The following is a 24,875-nucleotide window of genomic DNA, read 5'->3' on the forward strand; positions in this document are numbered from 1 at the left end:
ATTAGGCAGGACTGAAAAAGGACCGTTGTGGGAGGAGAAGCCTCTAGTCAGTAATGTCGATTTTCTTGTCCAAAATAACTCTACTATTGTTTGGAGAGGTTAATTACGTTTAATAAGTTGCAGGTATGACTCAAATCCAAAATGGAACTAGTCATTTCTACTTTCTATTAATAACACAAATATTTTTAACATCTGTCCAAAACATCCCTTGCCCTAGTCCAGATGCTACCCTCCCAAGTACCTTAATTATTGTTATTAAATGATTTATCTCTCCCCACCCATCTTACTCTTAGAGCAAAGCACTTCAGAACATACTTAACCACATACTTAAGCACATGCTTAAGTCCCACTGACTTCATGTTAAGCATGTACTGAATAAGGAGCACAATGCTCAATCATTTAGCCAAAATCTAGCTTTTATCTTTTCCCAACCTATCTCCTATCCTCAGCTATTTCCCAGCCCCTGGAATCCCTAAGCAATTACTTTCCTCCCATCTAACCTGACCACTTCCATAAGATCAATCACCTAAGGAAAGTGCTTCCTCTCTCTCCCCATTCACAGATACTCAGATACCCTAAAATAGTTATTTCATGAAATTCTGTGAACAGGGGAGAGCCCCTGGCATAAAAGGGATCTCTTTGTCATATGGACTCTCCCTTGCAATACTGATGTGATTTTCTACTGAAGCTTTTCCCAGGAACAGGGATTGCTGTCAAATGTTTCAATTCCCCTGTAGACAATTATGGAATAACCTGCCTTTGGGGAAATTTCTTTCTACCCTCAGACAGTTAGTGGTTGGCTTATGTCCTGTAAAAAGAGGTTTTATGTATTTTAATTGTGACTGTTCTAATAATCCATATGAAAATATATATATATTAAGGCTGTCAATTGATCGCCTGTGATTAACTGAAAACAAAATTAACGTGTTAATTTTTTAGCACATTAATCGCATACCTCTGGGTGGGGAGGGAGGCATCGGCGGCAAGGGGGCTGAAGCTTCAGCCTGGAGCTCCAAAGGCGGTGGTGTTGGTGGAGGGGACATTGAAGTCCCAGCCCAGAGATCCGTAGGCAGCCCGAAGCCCCAGCGTGCAGCTCCAGAGGCAGCAGGGAGGCTGAAGCCCCAAGCCCAGAGCTCCATGGGTGGCAGGGGGCCTGAAGTCCTAGCTCTGGAGGTAGTAGGAGGACTGAAGCCCCAGTCCAGGGTGCCGTGAGGAGCTGAAGACCCAGCCCAGAGCTCTGTGGGAAGCAGAGGGGCTGAAGCCTCAGAAGATTTGTAGGTAGTAGGAGGGCTGAAACCCCAGCCTGGAGCTCCACGGCTGGTGGGGGGGCTGAAGACTGGAGGCTGGTGCCCCATGGGAGGCTGAAACCCTGAGCAAGTCTGAAGCCCAGATCCCCCAGCCCCGAGCTTATATTTGAAAATACAGAAAACATCAAAAATATTTAAGTAAATGGCATTCTATTATTATTTAACAGTGAGATGAAAACTGCGATTAATCAAAATTAATTTTTTAAATCACTTGACAGCCATAATATATCAACTTCCTGCGCTTTTGGAATCAATGATCAACTGCGTCAATGAGTTCTACAGAGTAATTTCCATTGTGGGGGAAAAATCCCAATTTTCAATTTAAACATGTTGCCTTTCAGTGTCATTGGATTTCCTTTGTTCTTATATGATAAGAAAGGATAAGCCAGGATTCCTGGATGGACTTCTCTATCCTATTCATAGTTTTATACACTGGTGTCATGTCCTGTCTTATTTGCCTCCTCTCTACACTAAACAGTCCCAATTTTTTCAATCTCTTGTTGCATGGAAATCTTCCCATGCATCTCATCCTTTTCACCATTCTTCTGTGGACCCTTCTTATAACACTATTCATAATTTTGAAAGACTGATGATAATATACATTTTAAAAATTAGACTGAATGCACTAGAAAACATGCTGTAGGGAACAATATGAACTGGCAGTAAGATGGGCTGCATCACCTAGGTCTTTTCTACCTGTAACTTTTATGATTTGTAAAATTGCCAAATGATAAAATTCTGTTTTTGATAAGAAAAAAATAAATAATCAAAACACCTGAAAATTAAGTCTGATTTGAAAGAGAAGAGTTTTAAAACAGGGGACTAAATTCTTCCCTCTTAGACCCATGTAACCTAACTGGCTTGAGTAGAGTTGCGCAGATTTAATTGAGGCCTAAATTTACCCCAGAGAACATAATCTGTTGTGTAGAATGATGCAACTGAAGTAGGTCTACTACCAGTTTATCACAGAAGTAGCGGCAGAATCTCCACTTGTCCAGCCCCACTAAACTAGAGTAATCTTTTGGAATATTTATACAGTTCTTACTCAGGCAGTACTTTAACTGCTATCAGTGGGAGTATTCCTTGAGTAAGGACCTAAGGATCTAGCCCCTAGAAAGTTAAAAAAAACCCAGACAAACATGGACCTAAGTCCTACAAACATGCATATCTGTAACAAGGCTGATGTGAGCAGTGCTGTTGGAGTAAAGTGTGAGTAACTGTAATTATTTTTTTTTAAAATAAATATACCACTTCAGAAGGATTTGAGGCAAATTGTGTCATAAGCAGATTCTTTAGAAAACAAGTGGCCCAACGAAGTTTAAAAAGCATAGTTACAATAGGAGAAAATGTTTTCTAGTACAGGACCAATAGTACAAAAAACCCAAACAAACCCCCCCCCCCACACACACAAACAAATAGCGTACAAGTACCTGGATAATACATTATTTAATAATAGTGCAGCTTTGAAGTTTCATATTGTTGACTTTCAATAGTCCACACACAATTTAGACACCATATTTCAACAGTATGCAAACTTTCCTAAAGAAACCTACTTTAATTGGTGTAACCCAGATGTTCCCTCATTTGACCAGCTGCACTTTGTGATGTGCAGAAGGGCTTATATATCCAGAGTAAGCCATTTGCAAGATTTGATATTTGATCAATGTTCCAAAAATTTATCAGAACAATGACAGTAATGTAAAGGGAGAAAAAGACATGGAGGAATAGAGTCCAGGGTGTCAGAATTGGGGAAGCCAGGGGGCATGCCTCCCCCCATTTTTACTGGCCATAAGAACAAGCAACAGGGGAGGGAGGGCAGAGAGGAGCGAGAGGGGAGCAGGGTCCTGGGGGGAAGAGGCGATGTGGGAGCAAGGAGAGGGGCTGTGCAAGGGCAGGGGCTTGAGGAGAAGGGACAGCATGGGGTGGGGCCTCGAGGAAAGAGACAGCGCGAGGGTGGGGCTCAGGGGAATGGGCAGTGTGGGGGGGGGCCTCATGGAAAAGGGACGACACCTTGGGAAGAAGGGGCGGAGCAGGGACAAGGACAGGGACGGGGGAAGGTGTGGCACGGGGCAGAGCCCATGCTTGAGCACCGTTGGCCCTCCCACTTTTAGGGATCTTTTGTCACTCCTGAATGGAGTTCTAATTACTGTGCATGCATAATCTTTTGTCAGTAAGGGAAAAAGCTTTTATAGATAAATTATCAATAGAGAAAAGGCAATTAAACTACTTTGTACAAAAATTAACACATTCTATATGATGTATTCACTTTGCTGTCATCATTTGTACAAATTGTTGGTCATTTACTTGACCATCATTATCTATGTCTGCTTCCCTAATTATCTCATCATCTGCTAGCTTTTCTCCAAAATTTATCATCACACGATGAAGTTTTGCAGCGGTAATATAACCATTGACATCCTTATCAAACACACAGAATGCTTCTCTAATGTCTTCTTCACACGCTTGTATCTTTCATTTTTCCTGCCTTTGTTGTCAGAAATTCTGGAACATCAATTATTGCATTGCCATCAGGGCATCTAATTCAAGGATCATATCCTATAATTCAGTTTCTGTTTGGTTTTGATCAAATGACCACATCACTGCCACCAATTCCTTTGCTGTTATAGCCATTGCCATTTTTGTCTAATAGTGAAAAGGCTTCTTTGAATTCTCAATCTGCTCTTCTGTCATTTGGTCAGCAAGCCCACAGGCCTCAGCTGAGACAGCATCAAACATACAACTGCAGGAATGGTGGGAAGGGGCCAGACACAGGATTGTTTCCCCTGGCTTACTCATGTGAGTAAAGTTACACATGTGTGTAAGTGTTTTCAGGATCGGGGCCATATTGAAAATCCATGGCAAAGCCTTACAATTACTTCTCACTGTTTAAGAAGTTATTGCTGCAGTATAATCGTAACAAAATGCCCAGCGTGCAGTACCTGTGTCATTTGGCAACAGTGCCTATATCACCAACAAATTAATTCCGAAGGAGAGAGTACAGTCCTACCAAACCAAACTGACACAGGGGTTGGGCTGGGATTCACAAATTGACAGTGACAACAGATGACTAAGTTTGGGAGTGAACCCAACAAATGTTCAGTGTTTGAACAGTTCAAAAATCTCTTTACAACAAAATGGCCATTGTACAATTAGCAGCCTTAGGCACTCCCAGAGGAAGACAACAGATTGTAGAAGCAGTATAAAGGCAAAAAAATGACGTCGTTTAAGTTTTATGCAAATTAATTTTAAAGAGTAGCATCAAAAAGTTTTGAATTTTTAATGAAAAATAACAGCACTTAAAGCATTTTCCTTCTTCAAAGTGCTTTATAAACCTTTTGTTAAAAATGATTATTGCTTTACAATAATCAGGCGTCATCACAGACCTGGGAGGTCAGTATTATTATCTTTATTTTGCAGATAAGGAAACTGAGGCAGAGAGCTTAAGTGACTTTCTCAAGGCCCCAGAAACAATGAATGGCAGAATTAAACTTACAGATCTCAGATCCTGATTCCCGGTGCTCAGACCTTCACTCACTTACTCTACAAGACCTTGAATATCATTGCAGCACTAAGATTCAATACATTTTAAGGAAATGTTTTAGAAGACAAATTTAGAATCTGTGTACTTGGTCTGAGCCCGTGACTCACTATATGTCTTTGGTGAAGTTACTGAATTTGCCTTTTATATCTCGGTACTAGTAAGATATGCAAATACAGCTGTGACGCTGGCAGGCCAGATGCTAGCTCTTGCCAGGACCGCAGGCATTAGCTAAGAACTAACAAACTCATAGCTGGAGATCAGGCCAGTTCACCTTACCTTATTTTTGCTCAAAAAAGGTATTAGTCTTATAAGAATGTATTTAATGTTTAGACTCTATGAAATGATTGCAAGTTGATCCAGGCATTAATGTAATTTGCAATGTCTGCATTCCATGCTGTAAGGAAATATGTAAGTTTTGCTTTATAACTTTGAAAATGTTTGCTCTGAACTTGTGAACTTAGGCACAGTAATCGTCTCCCCCTCCCACCCATCCAGAAGGACTATCAAAATCAGATAGGCCACCAAGGAACATTGCAATACAAAGGACTGGTTTATGGCCCTATCACACCTAGAAAATGGTACGTGCAAGGAAGCTTGTCCTGTGGACTTGGAAGCTGAATGAAGGAAATAAAACAGAGACACAGGGAAATTTTCCATCTCTCTCTTTTTGGCTGTTTGAGCTCTGACAAGGTCAGAGATACCAAACTGCAGCCACAAGAACACTTTGAATTGATGGATCACAACAACTCTGTCATTCTTAGGATATAGATGATAACTCATCTGTGTGTATATCTTTGCTTGCTTTAATCTGTAAATAACTCTTATTTCTTTTTCCTAGTCAATAAACCTTTAGATACTTTATTACAGGATTGGCTATAGGTGTTTTTTTTCCTTGGGTTTAAGATCTAGGGTACCAATCTAGGGTAAGTGTCTGGTATCCTGAGACTGGAAGCAACCTGACCATTGTTTCAGAGTAGCAGCCGTGTTAGTCTGTATCCGCAAAAAGAAAGGGAGGACTTGTGGCACCTTAGCGAGTAACAAATTTATTTGAGCATAAGCTTTCATGAGCTACAGCTCACTTCATCGGATACATGCAGTGGAAAATACAGGGGGGAGATTTTATATACACAGAGATCGTGAAACAATGGGTGTTACTATACACACTGTAACGAGAGTGATCAGGTAAGATGAGCTATTACCAGCAGGAGAGAAAAAACACCACCACCTTTTGTAGTGATAATCAAGGTGGGCCACATTGGTAGATGATATATGCCATCATGTGCCAGCAGTGCCAGAAATGCCCCTCTGCCATGTACATTGGCCAAACTGGACAGTCTCTACATAAAAGAATAAATGGACACAAATCAGACGTCAAGAATTATAACATTCAAAAACCAGTCAGAGAACACTTCAGTCTCTCTGGTCACTTGATTACAGACCTAAAAGTGGCAATTCTTCAACAAAAAAACTTCAAAAACAGACTCCAATGAGAGACTGCTGAATTGGAATTAATTTGCAAACTGGATACAAATTAACTTAGGCTTGAATAAAGACTGGGAGTGGATGTGTCATTACACAAAGTCAAACTATTTCCCCATGTTTATTTCCGCCCCCTACTGTTCCTCAGTTGTTGTCTACTGCTGGAAATGGCCCACCTTGATTATCACTACAAAAGGTTTGGTTTTTTTTTCTCTCTCTCCTGCTGGTAATAGCTCACCTTACCTGATCACTCTTGTTAAAGTGTGTATGGTAACACTCATTGTTTCCTGTTCTCTGTGTATATAAAATCTCCCCCTGTATTTTCCACCGCATGCATCCGATGAAGTGAGCTGTAGCTCACGAAAGCTTATGCTCAAATAAATTTGTTAGTCTCTAAGGTGCCACAAGTACTCCTTTTCTTTTTCCTGGCCACTGTGTGATTTCAGAGTAAATAACCATTTATCAGAAAGTCCAGTTTGTCCTGGTGGTAAGATAGACTGGAGAGTCTAAGGGGACTGTCTGTGACTTCATGGTACGATGGTTATAGTGATTCGGGAGTTCACAATTTTTACTGGCTTGGTGAAATCTAATTACAGAACACACCCCAGTTTGGGGTATCTGTCCTGTTTTTGACAGTCTGCCCTAAGGTAGGCACTCATGGTTGTGAGCCACTCCAGACAGCATGACAACAACATCTCTCTTGGACAATGGGCATGTTTTATATCAGTTGAGCAAGTTTGGGAAACTAAATTATAAAACTGAGATGGAGCATAATCTAGCATAATCAGCTGGGGCATACGACTTAGTATTCAGGGTTCTGTTCCTTGTTCTGACACTAACTCTGTGTGTGACCTTGGGAAAGGGAATCAGTTTCTCCATGTGCAAATTGGAATAAAACAGTTTCCCCAATTAAAAGTAAGTATAAAATCTACATCCAATAGAACAGAGGGAATTTCATGATGCTTTTGACAATTCTTATTTGCTATTATTTATATTCTCAGTCACTGATAATTCAATTCAAAGTCAATTACTTTTATGCAAAAAGAAAAGGAGTATTCGTGGCACCTTAGAGACTCCTTTTCTTTTTGCAAATACAGACTAACACGGCCGCTACTCTGAAACCTGTCAATTACTTTTATGTTTCCTTATCTTTACATGTTCCTTCTACATATAGCTCTTGCTCTCATCTGTATTACTCTGCCCTGGTCTATAGCATGGCTCTTACTTGTTATTATATCCACTGTGTCCCCTCCACTTCACAATCATTCATATTTACTGCCTTCTGTCTTTGTGCATGGTTTCACACTGTCCTCTATGCATACAATGACCAGCTTGTTCTCATTTGCCAACTCACCACCCTTCTCTCCTTCAAACTGTCCTAAAAAATCTCTTCTTCTGCCTTGCTCACAAGAAGCCAGTTAATAATGTGGGAAAATAAATGCACAAAGTTATACCCAACTTACTGTGTCTGTATCAGAAGAATGGAGAGGGGAATAAAACCAAAACCCTGCACCATCACTGCTTTACTTTGACTCTTCAGGTTTGTGCCTCACTATGTTGATAGGACCTATATAATACTCTAAGACAGACAGCTAGTCTTAACTCTTTGGGACAGGGATTCTTTATCTTTTACCTATTGCACAGTGCCAATCACATTACTATGTGTTAAGCACCAGCAAACACTAATGTGAGTGACAATAATTATTAAATCAAAGGTAATAATAAAGTTATAAAGGTTTCAAAAGTTTTGCAGAAGAAAATACACTTTTCTAGAGAATTCAAGGTGTTCACAGAATGGAAGTGGTACTTGTGCCTGGCAATAAATGCAATCTTCTAAAATTTACAAGGGCTTGATCTTGCAACACTCCCAGTAGCATTTGCAGAATCAGATCCCAGCCAGGCAAGTCTCTTCAAGATGTTAAACTACAATACTTATTATATATGTTGTGGTAGCACCTAGGAGCTCTAGCCATGGACCAGGACCTCACTGTGCTAGGTGCTGTACAAATACAGAACAATGAGATGGGCGCTGTCCCAAGTTGTTCACAGTCTCATTAAATAGGCCAGTGGCAGACACCACCAATTTGAATGACTAAGTGTACTCACTCTACACATATGCACATCATGCATCATTTGAAAGCTTATTACATCTACTTTAAGATGAAGAATCATGTGGCGCTGTCAAGTGGCGCCATTACCGTAGAAATGGGAATAAACAATGACACCATTAACACATTAAAATGACTACTTTGAAATATTTGCATTCATTTGTTATGTTAATGACCCTATGTATATTTCAAGACATAAAATTTAATTTCTTTGTGACCTCCATGCACCACAACAACAAACACTAATAATAAATTTATACAGGTATTATTGAAATGTAAAAGCACCGGTGACATTTCTAGTCAACATCATTATCATCACTGTGTTCATCTTTATGATCTCTGTTGAGAGTTACCGCAGTCTTCATTGCCTTGGATGCACACTGTGTGCAGGGAAGATTGTTCCAACTATAGACTCAGTTTCTTGTGCAGTGACACCTACTGGTATAGGCACAAATATGATCTTGTAGAAGTTAAGGTACCATTGGACCCTAAAGGAACACAGGAAGTTATTGCAATGGTGATCCAGTATCTGGTTTACCTATGTACAAAGGCATTTAAATCTTGGCTTGCTCATGATGCTCTTTTGACATGTTCTTCAACTGTCATCACATGGGGGGAGTTTGGCCAGTGACTTGTCCCTTTTGATGGCTAGATTGAGAGGCAAGCAATTCTGGCCTCTGTGGGTATCCTTTTCTTTCTCACTCTTGTCATACAGCACCGCTACCAACTTCCTTGCTGCAGAAATTGCAGTTTGTCCATCACTCTCTCCCAATTTGGCAAGATCTCTGAAGTGGTAAGATACCTTTGTTTCGACAACATTAAACGCACATTACTTCCCCCTGCCCCCAATAGGGGTGACACAGAGTCATATCCTGTTAATGTGTGTACCGCAGGAAGTGTGTTGCTGAAGTCACAAGTGCATACATCACAAATTGCACACACAGATATAAAGCGACCCTTGTCAGTTGTGCTGGTAATAATGGTGCCTGTTTCAATCCACATGCTACCTATGTGTTCCATTTTTGGAAAGTAGTGAATAGCAAGGACCAAAATATCTCTATCAGGTGACCTAATTACTATGATTCCTTTGACACCAAAAGACCCAAAAGCCAGGCTGCATATACAACATTCAGAAGCATCCTTGTGTCCACTTCCTCCTGAGTACTATGCAAGTCTTGGGCTTCTTCAGCACCTCTATTGGTGATGGACTTTGCTACTTCCCCACTGGAAAAGCCTCCAGCAAGGAGTGTTTGTGTTGGGTGTGTTCTTACACTCTCACGTGCATTTGGAATGAGATATTCACAGAGGAATTTTACAAGTGATTTCTTGTTGGACATCACTTTTAGAAACTTTTTCCATGGAGGCACAAGGGCATCCACCAATCATCTAGTATTTCTTGCATCCAACCTTATATCCAGTCCGGCATTGTCTTTCTGCAGTTTTCACAGAGTTACTATTCTCATATCTGTCAAAGACTTCACTTACAGAATTAGCTTTGTCAGGTCCTTTCAGGACCTGCCCCTAGTACATCAGAGGTTTGGAATTTGTCTCCAGCCATCATTTGTATGACAGCCATGGCATCTCTGATGTACACTGTGTGAGGGGGAAGGGTCCCAGAGTCTGGGCTCCAGCTGGAGCTCAAATGTCTACATCACAATTAAACAGCCCTGTAGCCCAAGTCCAGCGAGCCAGAGTCAGCAGACATGTGTCAGCAGCAAGTGTTTAATTACAGTGTAGACATACCCATGGGTGTGTGTAAGAGTGGAGGGGTTTTACTGTCCTTTATGCTGCTTTGTGGCTGTGCATCCTGGACTACAATCTGGCCATGAGAATTTGTAAGAACTGTAGGTAAGAACTGGAAGGTAAAATATTACGTGATAAATTACAGAAGATTTTATTCTGCATAACAAAAATCAGTATTTCCTTGTGCCATGCACAGACAAAACCCCTATGCATTTCATATTTACAAAGTCAAGAGGCATTGCTGCAAATATTTTTCATAACCTAGAGACAAGAGCAATCACAGATAAAATTAGACTCACTTTCCTACATCATTCCCAACAAAGTGCTTTGGAGTAAGTATGGGCACTTTTCCATGTTGGCACCATATCAGACTTGCAATGCAGAATAATTATTCCCTTGTTTTGTGTGGGCTTAAGGTGAATTTAGTGCTCACAAACAGCTCCAGATTAATGAAATAATTTAGTTGTCTGCAGAGAGGTCATATGATGAGAATTGGAAGTACTAGCTTTTTCTGATGTGGACTGTTGCCCATGAGGAACTGGACTAAGAGATCCATCTCATTACACCCAGGCTATGGGTATGTCTACGCTTCAGTAAAAGACCTACAGATGGCCTGGGTCAGCTGACTCAAGTTCATGGGGCTCGGGCTGCAGGGCTATAAAGCTGCAGTGAAGATGTACAGACTTGGGCTGAGCCCAGGTTCTGAGACACCTGCGTGAGGAAGAGGGTCCCAAAGCCGGAGTTCCAGCCCGAGCCTGAATGTCTACACTGCAATTTCATAGCCCAGCAGCCTGAGCCCTATCAGTCCAAGTCAGCTGACCCGGGCCAGCCATGGCTGTCATGTGAGTCTTTTATCGCAGTGTAGATGTACCCTATCAGGCTATTAGATGCTATCTACCCGGGATGCAGTAGAACCGGGAAGTCAGTCCCCATAGCCCATTGTCAATTTCATGAGCTATCTGATGCCTAATTTTTAAATATTATGGGCCCTATCCTATGACATTGAAGCCACTGACTCCAATAGGAACAGGATCAGGCTCTAAGAGCCCAGTTCAATAGAAGAATTTGGCTGTCTTCCATGCTGCAGCAGCGTGAAGAAAGAACCAGAAGCCTACAAGTGAGGACTTCCATGAGATGCACTGGTTTCCACAGTGAAAAACTCTACTGTTTATTGAATCTGGCACTAAATTTTAGAAAGTCTTTCTTAACAAATAAAAATAAACCCAAGACAAATATAACTTCTTATTTTATTTAAAATACAGTAATTTATAAATTTATTGGTTTTGTTTATTTAAATTTCCAATTTTCTAGCCCAGGATATGGGCCTGGTCTTGCAGCCCTTTAAACCCATTGGTATATTCACATGAAGGGCTTCCAGACTGGAGCTAAGGGAGCAGGCAAGACATGCATGGGGGAAGGAGTGGGAAAAAAGATCTGTTAATTTTAGACTAGACCAAAACTCTACAAAACTAAAACCAAATCCAAACAGATTATCTAAAGGATGATGCTTCCTCTTAATATTTGTCTAAAGAAGGGATTACAAGCCAATAAATATATTTCTGTCATGTACAGCTGGCAAAAGGCATTTACAATTCTTAAAAAAAAAACAACAGGTAGTAAATGGAGTATTAAAACCTATAGAGCAAAAATAACTTTTTTGGTACCTCCTATTTCTTAAGTCTGCTCTGAAACGCTGAAAGGAAAATCTGAACAAAGACTAATGACAGGTGTCCTTTCATATTAAAATAATATATGGAGCAACAGTGAATGAGAGGAATGCAAAGTTTGAAAAAGCACAGACTAAACAAAACACCCATGTATTCACTAGCCCTCTCTCTACTTGGCTGGCATTTCAAACCAGCTGAAAAGGAACAACTTCTGTCACAGGAAACACTGGCACTTTCTCAGGTACACAAATGCATAGCTGAAAAGTTTAGTGTCTCCACACAACAGTGGTGAAGAGCCCAACACTGAAAAATGGCTTTCATTATGTCTAAGGCTATAGGTATTTACTCTCAAATCTGAGTGATGCTATTGATCAATAATACACCCTCACCCCCGCCCTCCAAGGTTCAGACACCTATTTGACCTTATTGCTCATTGCTATTATATTAATGAAAAATAAAAAAATAAAAAAAATCTGTAAAGTTAAATATTAACCAATGTAAATTGAAAATTTCTCCATCAAAGTACTATAAGATTTACCTGAAAAGAAGGCAAAAATTATGAGCACAGTGTCTCTGACCCAGTGACTTCTTGATGACAACTGACAGAGGGCACAGAGGGTGCACAGGATTTTAGAGGTCCCCTGTATCAGATATATGTGTAATAATTCATGAAAGGGTGGCTTGTGAGATCTCTGCCAAGACCCAGTAGCCTACTGCTCATCACAGTCATTGTGAAATGTATGAACTGATAATATTTAATATTTATTTGTCTGTACTGATAATTATGTTCTTAAGGCAGGTAACCAGGAGGTGACATACCTTGGACAGGTTCCTTTCAAGCAGGGGGTAACAGACGCTTATCTACCTCTCTGGACATTGTCTATTATGTACCCCACAATGTAGTCTTATTTGCATAGCGAGCCAGCTGCTGACTAAGAGACTGAAATCTACAAGAAAGGAGTACTCAGGAAAAAACAACCAGCAGGGGGATGTCTTGCTTATGAATAAGGGGCAATGGATTGTTCTGATATATCTGGGGATGCAAAGACACCCAGGATCTTTCATCAAGGAGGCAAGCTGACATGAATGTCTGATGAATGGATCACAACCAAGCCTGGCTGTAAATGGTTGGAAGAACTTTGGGTGAGCAGGGCTCTATAAAACAGGAAAGCTAGTTGTCAGTCTAGATTCTAGAATGTGTGTTCTGATTTTATTTTATATGTAACCATTTCTTTCCAATATTTCTGCTTGCTGTCACTTGTCTCTAAACTTGGTTAAATAAACTTTTACTTGCTTTCACTAGAAACACATCTAAGTGCTGTGTGTCAAGCAGAACGGTGATCTGATGTGAAATTGTAAGATGGGTGTACTGCTTCTTTGTAAGCAGCAAAGCTTTGTCCAGTAGACCTGAGGCTGGACACTTCAGGTCAACAATCAGAGGGCTCAGGGTCTGGAGTGTGCCTATCGCTAACTTGTATAGAGAGTGGGGCCTGAACAGGCCTAGAAGGGAGTGCTCGTGTTGCCCGGGACTAGTGGACCCACAACAGACACAGACAAGACTTCCTTGCGCTAAGGGCCAGTGGTAGCGAGGTGCCTCATAGGGTGACCAGGTGTCCGGTTTTTGACCAGAACACATGGTTGAAAAGGGATCCTGACAGCTCTGGTCAGCAACTGGGCCGTTGACTGTCTGCTTGAGGTAAGCACTGCCCAGAGCCTGCACCCCTCCCCAATCCCCTGCCCCAGCCCTAATCCCCCTCCCATCCTCCGAACCCCTTGGTCCCAGCCCAGAGCACCCTCCTGCACCCCTGACCTCTCATACCCAGCCCCACCTCAGAGCCTGCACCCCTAGCCAGAGCCCTCACCCCCAACACATCTCAACCCCCTGCCCCAGCCCAGTGCCCCCTCCTGAACTCTGAAGCCCTCATTTCTGGCCCCACCCCGGAACCCGCACCCCCAGACCAGAGCCCGTGCCTCCTCCCACACCCCAACCTCCTGCCTCAGCCCAGAGCTCCCTCCCATACTCTGAACTCCTCATTTCTGGCCCCACCCCAGAGCCTGTACCCCTAGCTGGAGCCTCACCCGCTCCAGCACCCCAGCCCCCTGAGCCAGCCTGGTGAAAATGAACGAGTGAGGGTTGGGAGAGCGAGCAATAGGGGGAGGAACGGAGTGAGCAGGGGGTGGGGCCGTGGCGAAAGGGCAGGGCATGAGCAGGGCCTTGGAGGAGGGGCAGGGCATGGAGTGGGGCAAGGGTGTTTGGTTTTCTGGAAGTAGAAAGTTGGCAACTCTAGTGCCTAACAACCCTGGGTACTATCAGGAAGCATCAAATGGCCACACCTAAGACCTTTATTTGTGGGAAAAACCCACCAGCTCTGCATGGCTCACACCACATTATCCCTTGGTGTGTGAGGTGGAAAGCTGTGGCCATAAGCGGTGCTTTCATGGAACGGATAAACCAAAGAATCATGGAAAAATCCAGTTTGAATCCTGTATTTTCTGGGGCAAAAATCAGCTCCATTTCCTGAGCCGTTAGCACCTGTATCAGCCTTTCTGCTATTAGCTCCTCAGTGCACTGCTCCATATCCTGATTTTCACATGTACCCCCACATTTGGCCCATTTTGAGTCCTGAGGATTATATGGGTCTTAAATTAATAAAATATATGAGATTTACATTCTCTCTCACTCTCTCTGTTTAATCAATGTTGCCTGTGAAGATTATAAGCCCTCATAAGCAAAGACCAACTTTGATATAGGTGGAGTGGCTGTTTAAATCAAGATGGAGCATTGTATGCTGGCAATTGTAGTTTTTACAGATCACACTTCTCAGTTACAGAGGAGAGAAGTTGCCAGCCACATTGTAAACAGCAGTACACAAACTTTGTCCACATTTGAGATAGTCTACCAGTGCAGAAAGGCTGCTAAAGCACATTAGATTTCTAAAGATGCCAATATACAGGATTGCTCCTCTAGACTAGCACAACAACCAACCAGGAAAACTTCAGCGATACGAACAGTGCCTCTTTTGATATTCCTATATTTCATTATTTATTTCATACATATTAAAACAAAGTTAAGTGAAGCTGTTGTGGGTGAAAAAGAACCTCAGTGTTTCTTCATCTCACAACTCCCTCCATCCCAAAGGCCCCAATACATGTAACATCTCCTCTGCAATGCTATGGCAGCTAGCCTAAACAATACTGAAGATACTTGCACACTTATTTAAATTTGTAAATGGAGGATAATTTACAGTTTTGGATTTGTCCTGACAAAGAGAACCCTGCCCAAGTATATGGCTTTTGTCTTAACACTTTAAAAATATCAGCTTCATGTTCCTTGGGACACAGCTAGATTTTAGATAGAGCTGTTTGGAAAAAAATGTGAAGATGGATGATACACTCTGAACATTTTTGAAATATTTTCCTGCTTTTCTCTGAAATTTCAAAATTTCCATCCTTCTACAGAGGAGATAAAAACATACTCACACAAAAGTGAAGCACTTTGCACAATTCCCCCCCTCACACACAATTTTTTGGTCAAAAATTTGTAACATTTGACATTTGCGCCCCCTTCTAGTTACAGAGAAAGATCTAAAAACTAGGGCTGACTGAAAAATGAAGCAAAATTTTCCTGAAAATATAGGTTTTTTTCCCCATTGAAATGTCGATGAAAAATTTCATCAACATTTCTAATTTTGAAATGTCTAACCAACTCTGCAGAAGACTTTGAAGAAGTAAAGGAAATTTAATTCTGTGGGACCTATTAAAACATTTTAAAATAATGACTCCCCCCCTTCCCCATATCAAGTTACTTTATATCTCCAGGTGTTTGCCTCCTTAGGAGGTTCTAATAAAATAACACCACTACCACCACCACCCAGTTAACCACCCCTCACAACTTTATGCAATTAAATTCCACAGAAGGTATGAATGATGATGCTCAGTTATTGCACGGATTAGGACCATACAAGTACATAGGTAGAATGCAATGAATACATTCTTTGGGTATGAATACAGTAGAGTGCTTTCACCCTTCTGATCTACAAAGATTACTCATTTGAAGAGTCACATATTACCAGTTTTCTGTGAGTTCAGTGAGACAGAAACTAGCCTGAGAAAACCCAGGTCATCTGATTTTTCAGTTTCTTCTTCTTCTTAAGGGAGATGATAAATCTGAGCACATACTGACTGCAAGCCCTTCAGGCTCCCATCATACCTGATATTTTCTAACCTTTTTAGATGATTTGGCAAAATAACAATAAAAACCTGATACTGAAAAGATAAATTTGATAGCGCGTACTGGTGACTTATGAAATGTTCTAATGTAATAGCGAGATCAATTTGAATGTTTTCTGGTTTTCTAATTGCAGAAAAAATTTGTTATTCAAGCTCACCACCTAGTGGATTCAATAGCCAAGAGTGAGAGTTCATTGTTTACACTAGCATTTGAAGTAACATGGGTGAACAGTAGTTGTTACTGATGGCATCTTCAAGTATCCAGGTCACACAGGGAAAAGATGATATGATATTACTGTCTACAGTTCCTATTTAAAAATTAAATTGAAAAGAACTATAGTTTAATGTCAAAATTCCTTAATAAAATATTTTTAAAAGTTTACTGTATCAAAATGATTATGTATCTATTTTATTTGCTGTAAATATATATCAACCGTACAAATAAATATTAAGAAGCTTTCACACCAATTCTGCTCAGCTAAATTATTTGTAACAAGATAAAATAGCGCAACAGCATACAGCATGAAAAATTAAAAGTATGTAATGCCAAGTTTCTGTGATCTTTTGTCAAAAAGAACTTGCTCACCCTTGTGTGCATGGCTGTCAGAATAAATTTATACCTGTCCAATACGGCACACTAATTACTATGGGTCATACATAAATAATTGACTCAGCTTGCCTGAGGCAAAGGTAAAGACTAAGATATAAATGCAAGATTAGATTAATACCTACTGTAAATTCACAGTCAATGCTGCATTTAAGGAAGACTATGTGAGCTTCTCACAGAGACTGGAAAGGTGTTTTGTAAACCTGTGCAGTTTTAACAACACATTCCAGAATTTCTTATCTGATAAGCTAGTTGCCTAAATTTGACATTCACCTTCTTTCTGTTTAATTTTTATTGTGTAAATGGAAGCAGAGATAGAAGCATAACAGTATAAAGCAGTCAACATGTGTACATGCTGTGAATTGTTTTGTGGTACTTTTCTTTGAGATATTTTCAGAAGGAACAAACCAACAAAAAAGATCACTACAAGATCCTCAAAGCAGTTGTCATTTGGTATAGGTACAAAGACTCCATTACGCCCTAAACGCTACTGAAAAGAAATTCTAGATACTAATGCCATTTTCAAACTTGGGGGCCTAGCTTTAGGTCCCTAAATATGTGACCAGACTGACTTTCAGAGGTGCTGGCCACCTCCATCAACTTGGATGCAGATTGAAGGGGGATCAGAGTGTGTGTGTATGTGAGGAGTGGGAGGAGGAGGGGGAGCAGAATTAAGAGGGACAGCAAACAAGAGTAAACTGAGGGGGAGGACAGTCAAACAATATATAAGGAATGGGGCTAGGGATGGGCAGTTATAGGAAGCTGAGAAGAGCGCAGCCTGCCTAGAAGAAAAGCTGATTACAATTAACAGGCCATTGGAGCTTTTTTTCCATTTTGGGAGGGGATTCTTTTCTTAAGAAGTATTTTTTAGTAGGGGAGATAAGGATGGAGACTGATTCAGTATTGCTTTCAACAAAAGGTGGCAATCCCACCCACCAAATAGACCTATTGGGAAAACTGATGCAGACGTGTTAATGACTTCACTTTTCTAACACGTTTGAACTGGTCCCCAGATTTTACCTGGAAAATGGAAATCTGTTTTTCTTCTTTTCCACAATAAATTTTTCCAACACATACAAATGCTGAGATAGTTTGTGCCAGATACATCAAGTCTAAATTAACACAAGACTTTTCCATGTCAAAAGTGTACTGTAGTGTCATCTTATCATTAGATCATAACTTTCCATTTCCCAGCTAGCTGCATCTGTCATAAGATGAACTGAAACAAATGTAAGTACTGAAAGTGGACATGGTCTAGTTGTCTGACCATGGGACTGTGAGCCAGAGATTCCTAAGTTCTAACTAAGGAGTTGTATTTACTGCTAATTTAAGTATGATAACTTTATAATAACTGCTCGGCCCCTGAGCTCCTGGCCTGGGAAGCTTGCCCTCAGCCCCTGCCTTGCTGTTCCCCCTTCCCCGCAGCCACACCACCGTGCAGGCAGCAGGGCTGCAAGCTCCTGCCGCTCTGAGAGGCATGGTAAAGGGGTGGTGACGGCGTGTGAGGCGGTGGAGGGGTTGAGTAGGGAGTCCTGGGGGGCAGTCAGGAGACAGGGGGTGGTTGGATGGGGCAGTCAGGATGTCGGGGAACAGGCGGGGTGGATAGGCGTGGAGACCCGGGGGGCCTGTTAGGGGGGCAGGAGTGTGGATAGGGATCAGGGCAGTCAGGGGACAGGGGGGTTGGATAGGGAGTGGGATCCCGGAAGGGGCGGTTTGGGGTGGGAGGTCCCAGGAGGGGGCAGTCAGGTAACAAGGAGCAGGGGGGGTTGGATGGGTCGGGGGTTCTGATGGAGACAGTCAGGGGGCAGAAAGTGGGAGGGGGAAGATAGGGGGCTGGGGCTAGGTTGTTTGGGGGGCACAGCCTTCCTTACCCGGCCCTCCATACAGTTTTGCACCCCAATGTGGCCTTCGAGCCAAAAACACATTGAGAGATTAAACAGCAAAGAGCAGATGCTTTGGCAGTCAACTTCATTTTAATGCTTAGATCTGAAGTTATAAGACATTAAAAATGTTGCTGAAAAAGTTCTATCCCGAGTTCTTTAGTATCACAACATTCAGCTTTGACACTGACTACCTCCATGGCCTTTGCAAAGTCATTTCATTATTATTGTTATTGCTGTATATTATGTTTTATCTGTATTAGAGTAATGACTACAACCCTCAACTTACATCAATGCCTCACTGTACAAACACAGAGTAAAAGACATTCCCTACTCCTGAGAGCCTATAATCTGAAGAGACAAAAAAACCCCCAAAGGGCCGAAGGGAAACAAAGGCAGAGTCGCGTTCCCACTGGCAGAGCTGGGAACAGAAATCAGGTCTCTTGACTCCTAGCCTAATGCCCTATTCAAGTCAACACTTTCCCTCTGTTTCTATCTCTGGCCACTTCAGCAACCTGTTTCTGAGTGTACCTGTCCGTAAAATTATAACTTTCACTTACTTCAAACTATTACATTCACATACTGGTACTGTATCTCCCCTCACAACACTGTCATGAGGAACTCTGTAAAGAGTTTTGAGGATATAAAATGCTGTATAAGTACTAAGCATTATTATTATATTCTCAGCAAAGTACTACCTGTGTGTGTCCGCCGGTGAGCCTTCAGATGAGAACTTTTTGTGTATACTTTGTTGCATCCTTCAAAATCACACCTATGGATGCGCCGCTTCCTGGAATCTGGGGACTCAGACCTTCTCTGGCGCCTTGTGCTCTCAATACTGAATGGTGAAATTGAACTGTAAAATATAACAGAAGCAAAAAATTAAGGCAAAGGAATATCATGCAATTTAGACACAAACTTATGAAATCGCAGAATACAATAGTTTGGTATGCAATTTATTTATTACTGACATGTAATTACAGGTCATAGAAAAGGAAATCAAATTCATTTATAAAAAGAAACCAGCAAGAATATTTTGGAACTTAAGGAAACTAACGTACTAAAAAAGTAATTGTTATGATCTGTAGTCATTCTCCACCACAGTACCGTTAAGACTACCTTTGAAAATCTTGTTACATAATATATAATATAATATAATAATAGTATACAGAACAAGTATCATTTTTATTTCAACAGGTGTGGTGGTACTAGCACTTCCAAAACAAAGCATTTTTAGGGGTTTTAGAAATTTGGCTGTAAATAGTCTGGGTTAAAACTATACATACAAGTTTTCAGTCCATGATCATGCTTTTATGGCTGCCCTAAACTGGGATGTTACCAGTTTTAAAGCCATAGTGACCTGATCTATAGAGTTATTTTGTTTAAATATTATTTTTAAGCATTATCATAATTTAGAGTTTCCCAGTATGTGTATGACCTGTATCCATATTCTAGGGAGTTTGTGAAAACGGACAGAGTCCTTGAAATCAAAACTGAGTAACTATAAAACAATTCCTAGGAGAATACTGTCCATCAGTTACTGGATTATGTGACATGAATAGAAACAAATCTAGCCAGCAAGCAAATGGTTTAGGAATTGCATTTTGGTATCTGCAGCAGGTTAGAGAGTTGGGCTATGTAATTCATGGAGATAAATCATACTACCCCAGAAACTATTTAAAAAAAATTCCCACCAGTGAAGATAAGGGCTGAATATGTAAAAAAACAAAAACAAACCCAGTCAAACACAACCCCCTAAAGCCTAAACATTATGTGTACAGAAGATACTCTGAGCAAAAGCCACAAGACCAAAAGATCTTGATCTTGAATGAAGCATTCAAGTTGCAGATAGTACAGCTTGTTTAAATGTCTGGTCGATGGAAGGAGGATCAGGAACCATTATACAGTTGTGATGTCTAACAGTGAGAAAAATGAGTGAGAAGCATAATCAGCAGGTACCATTAAGTCATTTGTTATATCACGTGCAGACCAGTGACCTCAGTGCTACAAGCTGCCCTGTGTTTATAGCAATATTCATATAGGGGAGAAAGAAAGTGAAACAGTATTGCAACTGTGGCAGAGGACCTGATCCTGGTGCCCCACTGAAATACTCAGTAGCTTCAATGGGGTGAGAATAGGCCCACACATCCAAAGCTAGTAACAACAGTTGAGAAATGATGCAGTCACGATGCCTTGCCTTTTTGTGTTAGTAGGGAATCACACACAAGTAATAAATATTGTCATTCTGTTGAGCACAGTGAGATGGGGGTGTCAAAATAATGCTAAGCACGAATCACAAGTATCTATCCAAACCAATCTCTTTACTTCAGCAACATGGACTAAATAATCCACTAACCAACCCAAAAGCCACATAACACAGCTATTAACTAACCTCCCAGCAGGAGGTGATCTTCCTCTGTCCTTCACTTACTTGGTGGTGTAAGTTATTGCAACTCATATAGATCCTGCAGTACTATGGCAGGAATTGGCTCAATTTTCTATAAGAAGGACCTCAGAGTAATGACCATTGTTAACCATGAGACCTAAAATATAGAGGTACCAAAGTAACAGTTAAAGGCAGCATAAGGTCACATTACTGAGGTTCCTCTGATAGAAGCCACTCCTGTATTAATTTTAAATTCAGCCGTAAATGTGCTTTGAATCAGACCCTTAGCGGTGAATGGACAACATAACATTCTGTTTACTTGAGCAAGTTGTATACAATATCCCACTAACTAGCCTATGAAGAAATTACAAAGTAACCTACTCAAAACCTCTTTTTAGGGCCATAAAGGTCTCACTGCCTGGCTCTGCTCAGCTCTGATGCTCCAGGAGAAGCATAATTTAGGGGTAACACATCATCCAAGGAAGCCCTGTTGGAGAAGGAAGCCAACTGGGTATTCATGTAAGTGGTATTTTTTTTATGTAGAACAGATTCAATTTTTTTTAAACTAAGATTTGATAGTCACGTAAAATGACTTTTTTTTTTGGACGTTTGAGAACTGTGCCATATTCTAAAAATGTGCCAATCATGACTCCCTTCCCCAAAACAGTACAGCAGTTTGCTTGGTAGCTGTGATGGCTTAGAATGGGGAGTATGTCTGAACCAGGAAGGGGTTAAACTCCTTTCCCAGGCTACAAGGAGAAAACTGACCCTTACCTGAGCTGCCAGACCTGGAGATTAAAACTGGTAGCTGTGACTTGTTAGGCTGCTAGAAGGCACAGCTTTGAATGTGTTGCTCCACGTCTATCAGCTCAGTCAGTCTTTACGTGCCATCTTCCTCCTCTACCTAGTGAAGGGATTTAACTCCTTCCTGTTTCACACCAGGATGGGCACATACAACCCACCACAGATGGATTCTGGAGGAGGCCAGCTGAGCCAACCTGGCCAGTGAAGACTGCCCAGTGTGAACCCAACAGAGTTATTCCATATTCAACCCTGTTTAAGAGAAGAATTTGGCTCTCAATGTCAATTTGACACATGCTTAATTTTAATTAATTATATTAACAGCTGTTTAATTTGTGTAAAAGTTATTTTACCGCTGCTCTTCTCAGATAAGCAGCAACAATAACTATAAGCTTTCGTGAGCTACAGCACACTTCATTGGATGCATTCGATGAAGTGAGCTGTAGCTCACGAAAGCTTATGCTCTAATAAATTTGTTAGTCTCTAAGGTGCCACAAGTACTCCTTTTCTTTTTGCGAATACAGACTAACACGGCTGCTACTCTGAAACAATAACTATATTCATTATTGCTTAATGAAACTTGAGGTAAAACAAACACAATCAAACATTGTTTAGACTTAAATGTTTTGAATAGTCTATAAACCTTCAGCCACAAAGTGACTTGCATGGCTAAAATCCATGTCCAGAATGCTGAACATTTCTCTCCTACACTAGAGGCAAAAAAAGACCTTTGCAATATAATGAAAATTTAGACTCAACCAGCAGATGGCCTTCTAGTTCTCTAAAATGTCCCAGGCTCTCTTCAGCTCTCAGAACAGCACCGCTAGTGCAATATTATCTTTTCTTTGCTGCCAAAGTACCTATTTTAATTCCCATGTGTTTTGCTTCCCACTCTTAGCATACACTGAAAAACACTTCTGCTTTTGGTCCATGCAGCAACAGACAACTTCAGACTATTAAGGACAAGCGTCATCTTACAGTAGCTACTTTATGTATTTGGTCTTCAGTTTTCTTTTTAAATAGGCAGAACTTTGGTGGTTGGAAATACAATTCACAGGAGTTGGACCTACACTGTGGAATTCACTATATAGTCAAAGGCCTCATCACATTCAGAACCAAATGTAAAACCCATCTCTTTAACATAGCTTTTCCTCAACAAGGTCTTTTCTATCCGTGTTTTTACCTTCACTCTCACACAACAAAATATATATAGGTAGACAGACAGATATCACAGATCCCATGCTGGTGAGTGAGCATGTGGAAATTCAGCAATTAAACACTGTGCTGCTTTTTAGAGGAAAGGAAATGGTTTTAAATCTTCTCATTATTAACAAAAGGAAACAATTATAAAATGAGAAATCTATGACTGTAATTATAGCATGTTTCTGGGTGCTACATAGAAGGAATGACACATGAATTTAGCAAAGAGAATAGGTAATTTATGAAAAACGTACACCTTCTCGGCCAAATTCTCCCTTATATGTGCACAAAAGTGCACACATATGAAATAAAAGCAGAACATTCTGACATAATAAGCCTGCATTTAGGATTCTAAATTACAGAAACTGAGAATGTGCAGTTGAAGAAAATCCTTGGGTCTCTGGAATACCTTCCTAGTTCAAAGTGATATCTGGGCCTCAGAGACATAGCTGCTTATGGGCACTTAGCATTTATGAAAATCAGGCCAAGTACTTAACTGTCTAAATATAGATTTAAAATCCTAACTTTCAGTTTTTTGTTTTTTAAATCTTGGCCTTCGGGTCCAGTGATAAGTGACACCTCCAGAGCAGACTGACTCAGCATGACAGGACTGGAGGCCCTGTCCTCCCCTTGTTACGTCTCCCCCTGTCTCCCTCCTGCTGTGGCTGAGCCATGACTAGAACTCGCAGCTGTTCTACTCTCATGATTTCAACAAAGGGTCAGCCCAGAGTGGAGAAAAAGTGCCCCTGCCATACATGCTGATTTATTCTAGTTTGTTTCTGAAAAAATTCTGCCCGTGAGGATGTAATGTTTTTGCTGGTTTGTGAACTCAGCACTGATGGAGTTGGCCTATGAGTATACCATGCATACTGCTCCAAAGATGAAAGACCCTTTCTCTTTTTGTGCTCCGAGGAGCCACAGATTACAGATTGATATAGGCATCCACTGGTTTTTCCTGCAGGGTGAACTGAAGTGTGCTTCCAGGTCTGAAAATATGCTCCTTTTCAATAAAACTTCACACACAGTCAAAATTTGGCCCCCTGAAAACAAAAGTATTTTTTCTTCCCTTCTGATATATTGTTCTTAGCATGCTCTCATTTAGAGTAATGTCTAAAAGTACTTTAGTACACACCATACATTCAACTGCAACAATGAATGGTTATATAAACTATGTATTAAATTTATTTCATTATAATTTATGTTACTTACAAAACTCTAACCATTGTCATATGGAGCCACCAAACTACTCATTGTACAGTAATGCAATGATTTTGTTACCTTCAATTTGTTTTATAGGTTAATTCAATCTCCTCTTTTAATTTAAAGTAAAACCTAAAACTCTTATTTCTATTGTTTACAATCTTCTTAACAGTATCTTATTTATAGTGTGTATATATATATTATTATATGCCCCCTCTGAGTCTTATCTATTAGGTACTGTTTTGTGCATGGTTAATATAAATGTTAGGAAAATTAGATCCTAAAACATGTCAAACATGGTTTAAGATAATCAGAAAAGGAAGATGTGCATTACTCATTTTATTAGTGGTAATTACTGTAATTAATACATTTTTAAGGTGATTTTACACTGGGAATTTAAGAGGAGAAAATTTTTCAACAGAGAAAGAAGGCATCTGTCTGTATACACAAATGAAGCAAAAACTACATACACGCAGTATAGTATAAAGAGATATGGATGATTTGATTACATTCAGTGTAGCCAGCAAACAAAAGAACCTGTACATTTGTGACTATGGCTTTATCCATAACACTTTCTATCGGCAGAGACAAAATGCAGCTGACTTGAATTGTTGATTTGCCCTGTTGGAACATAGTGAATTACATAATTTCTCATGCTGTGATATAACTGAACGTGCAACAATGTGCAAAACAAAGTCTTTCCTGTCAGCTGGAAGGAAACTGGGT

General features: G+C 40.6%; 1 protein-coding gene and 1 pseudogene across 10 annotated transcripts in view; both read right to left on the bottom strand.

Moving 5' to 3' along the window:
* The window catches only part of KLF12 (Kruppel like factor 12), a 361,876-nt gene that overhangs the window by 11,856 nt on the left and 325,145 nt on the right, over positions 1-24,875 (bottom strand). For all 10 annotated transcript variants that reach the window (XM_043504595.1, XM_038371243.2, XM_043504589.1 and 7 more), the window contains one exon: positions 19,261-19,418. In XM_043504595.1, the coding sequence (XP_043360530.1) occupies positions 19,261-19,418 (158 nt within the window). The remainder of the gene's footprint in view (positions 1-19,260; positions 19,419-24,875) is intronic.
* LOC119860685 lies at positions 3,570-3,991 on the bottom strand (annotated as a pseudogene).

Source organism: Dermochelys coriacea, chromosome 1 (assembly GCF_009764565.3).
Source record: "Dermochelys coriacea isolate rDerCor1 chromosome 1, rDerCor1.pri.v4, whole genome shotgun sequence".
Taxonomy (NCBI): Eukaryota; Metazoa; Chordata; order Testudines; family Dermochelyidae; genus Dermochelys; species Dermochelys coriacea.